Source organism: Clupea harengus, chromosome 15 (assembly GCF_900700415.2).
Source record: "Clupea harengus chromosome 15, Ch_v2.0.2, whole genome shotgun sequence".
Lineage (NCBI taxonomy): Eukaryota > Metazoa > Chordata > Actinopteri > Clupeiformes > Clupeidae > Clupea > Clupea harengus.
In genome coordinates this window covers 22,122,488-22,130,612 of record NC_045166.1, presented here as the reverse complement: position 1 = coordinate 22,130,612, position 8,125 = coordinate 22,122,488, and the positions used below count along the sequence as shown (strand labels likewise).

Below are 8,125 nucleotides of genomic sequence, written 5' to 3'. Positions count from 1 at the left end.
AAATGTTCCTACCCAGAGGGTTACACAGTACAGTCTATATCTGGATACTTTTATAGTCACTGATGTTTCAGCCCAGTATTCCATAAATTGAATTTGAAAGGTAAAGTGAATAGAACACCTGACGTGTTGCTTAATTCCATCTTTGATTTAAGGGTCATTTTAACCAACCTGGGTAAACAGTGCACAAAATGTAAGTCTTTCTCACACACCCACGAGCCGTCTATCTCTGTCCAGAGTATTATGGACTGCACTACGCTGTTAAGGCTCTTGACAAAGAGTTCAGCTACAAGGAAACACAGACACACATCTGGATTTTCCCCACGGGAGTAAATCAATCCTGCTCTGTCTCCATAAACAGTATTGCGACACCTCATTGTGCCTGTGCAATCCATTTCTCTGTGGTGCGCTTTTATCCAAGACCGGGTACATCCCCCCGAAAAACCAAGAGAAGGCGCATATGCATTTTCTCCCCAATGCCTTGTCACTTTTGAACGAGAGCGGCGTGTTTCTGGATTCGCATAATTCGACAGGAGGCAGCCTCCAGTCGGTGCATGGGCAGATACATTATTCATTTAGAGGCAGCGAAATGAGGATGTGCCCTATTTACAGATCACTCTGATCATCACTCCTCAGTGTTTGGCCGCAGACTGTGTTATCAATCGCACTAGGATCCCCTGCACAAAGACTAATACCACATCTTGTGTTTGCAGTGTGATGCATGTCAATGGCACATCCTCGGGGTGATTTGTGAGAGGAGTTGTTATGTCACACGTCGCTGCCTGAGATTCCACTGTCAGAGTCAAATCGAGGACAGAGGGAAGATGCGAAGAAACAGAATGCCTGATTAGTAGCAGGCTACAGCACTGCAATCTTATCCCTGATGCACAGAACTGGAGCAGCACTGACATATTTCTTGTGGTTATTAGCTCTGCCTTTACATATGCAATGCTTGCTTTAAGGGAGCACTCAGTTTCAGTTCAATCAGTTCCTTAGCTACCTGCACTACACCTGTAATATGCAGTCAGCTGGTGTTATTGATTCATGGTTTGATTTTTGATCTGAAGATAAAAATGAAACTCTAATGTAAATTGAACGGCTGACTTTGAGTATCAGACATTCCAGCATGTTTTCTTGTTCTGAAAACAGCAAAAACTTCAGATATGCATTCCTGTGAGAAACCGTTTAGAGGCAGGCAGTTTGGCATTCATGAACCAGACAGATTGGACTTAAATCTGTGCATCCCTTCATGTGGATGGAATCCTTCTGAAAAACAGAAAAAAAGTCCCCTTTTCTGCATGCTGAAACCTTTTAACCAGCCGTGTTCCTTCAGCGATTGTGTGGACATTTCTTTACTAATAGGCACAACATTTTGGAAGTCCAGAATAAAAAGTTCAAGCTTTATCAAAAATACCAGACATGACAGTAGCCTATCCTGATAAACCATGACGTTATACAAATATACAAGGCTACGATCTCTTCAGATTGGTTTGCGGGAGTGCAAGATATTCACTGCAAATGTCCCGGTGTATTTTTATCCCAAATGATGTACAACTAAAGCCGTTTCACAGAATTCTGTTTGCATCAATGAAAAGAGTGAAAGAACGCGAACAGTGACCGGCGGAACTGACGTCAGTGACAGTAATGTAAACTGTTGAAGTGATCCATGGTAACAGAGTCTTGAGCAGTGCAGCAACCAACCACTCAGCCTGTCATAGCTACACACACACACAAGACCCGATACAAAGCCCCCGGATCCTACCGGGCCCGGCTCTCTCCGCTGAAATCAGTGGGTCTAAAACGTGACCCACCTGCAAGCTGAAGCTATTTTTATCCGTGCAAACATCTGCGTCGCGGGACAGCTGAAACATCCCGTGGAATAGCCAAATGCCACAAAGAAAGCGGAGAATTTGAGGAATCTGAATGCAAAAACATAAACGTGAGGTATCCCAGCTGTCTTCTAACGTTGATTTCGTTGGAGTTGTGCTTGTAACGTTTGCCATACGCTTTTCAAGACTGAAAAATAGCAGCGCGATGAACAAGGATGTTTGTAACGTTAACAATAATACGACCTACCTCAGAAAATAAGGACAGCTGAATATAGCACACTCGGCAAGCTACGTAGTTAACAGTTTTCATTATAACGTTCTACAGTAGGATAGTAGTAAGCTGTATCGGTCGTATTTTGTCCGGACAATTCTACAATGACTCGTTTAAATTAACAAGGAGCGCTACTAGGTTGACGGCTGGATATGTTTTGCCTCAGCGGGTCTCAGTCCAAAACTCCCCGTTGACAGAGACAGTTCAAACCATTGTGCCATTAATTTAACACAATCATATACAGTAGTAACACATTTGAAGGATTGTGAAGATGGCGACTGGAGCGGGTTGGCAGCAATACTACAGCCCTGCTGGCAATTCATCGACCGGAGCGGGGAAATATAATTCTGGTCACCCGTCTTCAATGCCTTTCCAATCGGGCATTGCCATGGAATATACTCAAGATCTTCATCTTAAAATGAGCAAGAAGATTGCCCAGCTAACCAAGGTAAGTCATATACCTAGTCAGCCTATGTTGTAAGATGTTTGTGTATTTGAATTTAAGCGCATCGTTTCTGGGCTGTCAAGTCCGGTGCTCACGCATTGAGCTGCACTTGTCAGCCCGTGCCGAGGGGGGTGGGGGGGTAGAGGCTACCAGTCACGGGAAATGATGCTCTAGTGGTCAATCACTTTCTTTAGATAGCCTATTCAATGATCTCTTTCACTGGAAGTGTGTTTTTCTCTCTTCCATGTGATGCGGCCGAATAGGATGAGTGTAGACCCTTTACACATTGGCTAACTTTGATGACACCTTCTCGCACGACACTTGCCGATAGCTTGTGCTTTTTCTGTTGCAACTATGAGTCGTCCTCGTGCTGTTATCAAAACGTGACCGAAGCTCGCGCTCCTACCAGCCAAGTCTTCCCAGCCAAAATATAAAAAATGTAGCAACAATTCTGATTACGTTTCAACTCTGCACATGTTCCCCACACACACACCACAAACTAAGACACCGGTGTCCCAAGTCTTCATTTCATTTTCTGACTAGTGGGCTATTTAGTGTGGAGGATTTATTTAGACAATTTTTTTTAAACAAAAATAAAGACAATTTTATTGAATGTCTTATATTTAATGTGGGGTTAAGATTGCATTCACTAGTCTGCCTGTTTAATACAATTTCTATTGTGGTATTGAAGTGAAATGCTGCACCTAACTGACATAGAACAATTTGACTAGAAATGTGGCAAGTGCCAATTTCTCAGTTCCATCTGTTGCCTAAATTGAGCAAAATGCAGTTTAACTATTAAGAGAAAAAAAACACTCGAACATTTGCAACCCTAACAGTATTGGATTTGTACTTAATTAGTAAAAAAAACATCCATTTAGGCTAAATCACCCCTTGTTTGTCAATACCATTAGATCATAAACCTAATGACCACAAAGATATCTGCAAAAACATTAGTAGATTTAAGGCTACCAAAACAGTGACAGATTAAGGTAGTATTTTAAATATGTGAAAACATAATTTTATTATAATCTCCCCTTCTCCCTAAGCCTAGTCATAAAAAAGCACTCCAAAATAGACAATCGTTGTTCCCTGTCCCTGCGACTGCCCTCCTAGTCAAGGGGATGATTCATATTTCATATCCTTTCCAAGGCAGAGCTCACATTCCCAGCAAGGTCCCTCTCTCATAGACAGATCAATATAGAAAATACCTTCGTTTTGGGAGAAAAGAATATCATCCCTTCAACCTAGCACTGATATTTACTTTATTTTATTGCATGTTATTTTTTTCCTGTCTTTGGAGTTCCTGTCACTCCTGACATTGTTGGCCTTTTTTTTAGAAAATTATGCAATGGAATTCGAGCAATCAAGTTGGAAGCCTCGTCCAGGATTAATTGTGAAATTGCATTACTACCATTATGCTGCCATGACCTGCTGCAATTTTCCTTCCTTCCTAGAGGACACAGCACTGAGCAGGGGGTTTGAGCACAGTCTGCAGTCTTCATTCTCCATTTGTAGAATCTAATAACGAAGGAGAGCAGTCCCATGAGGGCATGCCAGAATCTTACCAATGAGAAACAGCATCCCTGGCAAGCTTTACATTTCCTCAGTGTCCCCCAATGTCATCAAATCTGGAAGCTAAGGAATTCGCCCCCTGAGGGTTATGTTTTATAACCTTTTCTTTTTTTTTATCATATTAGCAGAAGTTAAAGTGGAACTTGTCCTTTGTGTCGCACTTAATTCCCGACAGCAGGAAATCTGTTTCCTGGATGACTGAAAGGTTGTGTAAAGTTTGTGTCAAAGGACAAACTAATGCAATTTACCTCATGAATCAATCAATCAATAGGCCTAGACCTGCAGGCTAATACTTGTCAAAGTCATGTCTAGTGTGACCTGTGGTGTCGTTGTGTACATGTTATGGTATGTTGACAGAATTCAGTTGCAAAAATGTTTGCTGCTCTTAATAGTGACTTAAAAGTCATGAAATGATCTCCCAATACAGTATAGTAATGACACCTGCAAGAATTAATGAAAAACAAATTATATAATCTTTCTTTTGCCTAAAACAAAATGAATAAATTACTCTCAAATCAACACTACAATGAATTTATGACTAGATAAATCTCCAATCTACTAATAAACTCTTACTGTAGTTTTTGTCATAGTTGTACAAGCTACAGGATAGATTGTAGGAGGCAGAATGCATTCTGTCAGATTTGAACCTGTATTTCCAATTAACTACTGAGTGGTGGGTGCCGTTTTTGCTCAAAACAGCACAATCTGTTTTCAGTTGCCTGAAGCCAAGCTTTGACTTTTCATTCATTTAGAATCTGCAAATCTGTAAATCCCTTTCTCTCCCTCTCTCTCTCTTTGTGCGTGTGTGTGTTTGCGGTGGTGATGAGGGGGATGGGGTGTATGTGAGAATTGTTAATGTCATGGGGCTTCACACCTTTCCCAGATGATGAATTATTAATGGCTAAGTAACTGTCCTGGACGGAGTCTTGGATGATCCACTGTGCCCTTCACAAAGGGGCTGAGTGCACAGCCCTGTGACTCTTGGGGAGTTTCAGTGTCAGTTCCCAATCTAGGCACCTGAGATCCTGCTCATGGGTGAGATTGGCAAAGGTTTGTCGTTGGATACCGTATGGTATGTATGAGAGGGCTATAGCTCTATAGCTGGAGGTGGCTTGGCTTTTTTTAACGTGTTGTGAAGGTTTTTAGAGTGTAGCTCAGAGCTAGCAGATTTATTTTGTGCCCAGCCTTGTAGCAAGGAAAGTGACTGGTTTTGGCTGCGAAAGACCTAGGATAGTAAGATTGCGTCTGAACTGGAAATGGAGTGCTGAAGATGGTTGCCTCATCCAAGGTCTTTGAATCTATCTGTGAAACAAGATACTCTATTTAGGCCTCATAGAATCTTCCATTTGAATCATCCACGAATACACCGCACTAGGCCTAAGTGATATCCCTCATCTCTCGTTGCCAGGGCCACAACTGCCCTATTCTAATGTTTGGGATCTCCTTTTACAGAGAACCTGTGAGGAACCTCTGGTTGGGCCATTGTCAAATAAAATTAGAGCCCAGGCCGAGCGTGTCTTCCCCTCTCTCTGCCTCAGAGCTGCGTTTTACTGTCCATTGCATTTTATAGAAAGAAGGTTGTCAAGAAAATACAGCCTGGCTGTGTCGCGTATCGGTCCCATAGCAACCAGCTCTCTAAAATTCACTGCGATATTGAGCGCCCACTAAAAATGACTCATTTGGGAGAAAAAAAAAAACAGAGACAAAAAAAGGAAAACACTACCCAGTCCGGCCTTGAAGAATTACGAGGTGTGCTTACCTTTTAAGGACCTGAGCGGAAAACTGATCCTGTCTTGTCATTCCCTTTCTAACGTGAGAGGCGGTGAGAGGAATGTGCTCGGAGCGCTCTATGAGGTGGAATGCTGGCACGGTTGGACTGACTTGACGTGCCCGTCTAGTTGAAGAGCGTGCCAGTGGTTGCCTGAGAGATCTAAGCGATGAAGTTAGACCTGCGTGTAAAATTTCCCCCTGAGCGTGCGCCAGGCCCATCAAAGTCATAATAGGAACAGCAAAACGAATGCTTCCCCCTTCATAGGTTACGTTACACAATGGGATAGACTGGCAAATTATGGCAGGAGATGGCTGCTTTAATTAAGCAAGGGTAGTTTAGTTGGCAGAGTAAAAAAGTAAACAATGCACCCTGGTTATTCTCACACTGGGTTGGCTTTTAGTCGCACTGGCCCAGATAGAGGTCAGCCATCGCCTTCTCCTCTCCTACACCCTATTTTATTTTTCATCAGCCCGTAGTGTGTTTGGAACATACTTATTAACGTACTTTAATAAACGGCAGCAGTGAAAGACGAAGGAGGTGGCTACCTTGTCACTGAGAACTGATGAAAAGCACTAAGACATTACCACTTCAAGGAATGTTGTTTCACCCCTCCTTTTTTCATTTTCGTCTCATCTCCTTCTATCCTGAGTGCCAGGCGTACCGTCGTATGTCATCTCTCTGAAGTTGGAACAGCTTTGTTTTGTTCTCCCCTCTCTCTCTCTCTTTCATTCCCCTTCTCTCTCCCCCTTCTCTCTCCTCTCCAACCACAGAGATAGAGAGAGGGGAAGTCCATGTCTGCGATTGTCATCCAGAGGCCCTAGGTAGTCAGCTTATGTACACACCCTCCGTGCTCTCATGTGCCGACGGAGTGGCCGGCCTGGGCTGGGTTCTGGACTTGAGCCGGGCCTTTGCTGTCGAGAGCAGATGGTTCGAGCTGTGGGGGGAAAGAGGGCTTCTCTCCAGCTCTGCCTGCCGTGCCCGTAACACAGTGTCCTTCAGGAAACAAGCACCTCACACCTCTACACTCCAGTCAGCGGAAGGAGCACCGCAGGTTCCAGTCCCCGAAAAATAGGGCTGAGATATGCTTACTTTGCATGGGCATATTGTTCCTCAGTAAACAGCCTCACACACTTTGTGGATGGTTTACAGTAAATTGCTGTGTGGGTGGCTCACCGGAGGCTTGCGAAGCTCCGTAACTTAAAAGTGATTAGGGAACTTGCAGGGGTCCTGTGGGCCCTGGTTCTGCCTTTGGTTGGTTCTCTGGTTTCTGCAAACAGTAAGTGTCAGCACATTTCACGCTAATGTTACAGCCAGAGATGAAAAAAAAGGGCTTAATGCATTGCAGTGGATATATGCAAATGCAAAAGCTGAGTCCTATCTTAAGAGTTTGGCCATGTGACAGGCCCTCAGTGATGCACACTTTTAGTTCTAGCTTTTTTTTTTCTAGATTGTTTTCCCAGCTGATAGCTTTTTGTCTACTAGCATTTTCTTCAACTCTAAAATCAAAAGCTAATTTGTTGGATTCACCTCTGGGCATGATTGGGGAAAAATGGTGTAGATGATAGACATAAGGTAATTTGGAAAGATGGAAAAGTGAAAATGGGCAAGGGACCTGGATACGGGAGACGGGGGAGGCGTGATTAACCTTGACTGAGCGCCTCTCTGTGATTCCCCACAATCCCTTGTCAGATTTAATTTAGATAATTTCCCATCCAATGGCTAGAGTGGTGCCTTATTAAAGAGAGAAGTGGAAGACATGAGTGAAAAGAGGGAAACAGAGAGAGAGAGAGCGAGAGAGGGAGAGAAGGGAGAAAAAGAGAATGTGTGATGCAATCAGTTACGCTGCAAAACAGATGATATGCGTCTTGAAAAGGGCACTGCGCTGGTGCTCGGTGAGAACCATTTGTGCCAGAAGGCTGCTCTCATTTATTAGGCTGTCGCTTGCGTTTGCTTGAGGGATGCACACAAGTTAGACTAAGAGTCATTTGCGGTTCTGAGTTAGAACCGTAAGAGTAGAAGGTTCTAGATGGATGACAGACCCCGAGTAGTGGAGGAGGATGATGCAAGTAGGCTAGTTGATGAGATGCCTTCAAATGGTGCCCAATTGCACTAAGATCGATTTCTTCCAGAAAATGCCATTTTAATGGCTGCCAGAAGCTCGATCCCTGGCTCCCTAGGCGACTGAAAGACACTTTATCCTCAACTTTCCCCCTCAATAATATGCTCGCGAAATGATA

General features: G+C 43.5%; 1 protein-coding gene across 2 annotated transcripts in view; it reads left to right on the top strand.

Moving 5' to 3' along the window:
* The first annotated feature begins 1,668 nt into the window (after positions 1-1,668).
* Positions 1,669-8,125, top strand: part of fam184ab (family with sequence similarity 184 member Ab) — a 116,379-nt gene continuing 109,922 nt past the window's right edge. For both annotated transcript variants that reach the window (XM_012829676.3, XM_031581144.2), the window contains exon 1: positions 1,669-2,545. In XM_012829676.3, coding sequence (XP_012685130.2) covers positions 2,369-2,545 — 177 coding nt within the window. In that variant the 5' untranslated portion in view covers positions 1,669-2,368. The remainder of the gene's footprint in view (positions 2,546-8,125) is intronic.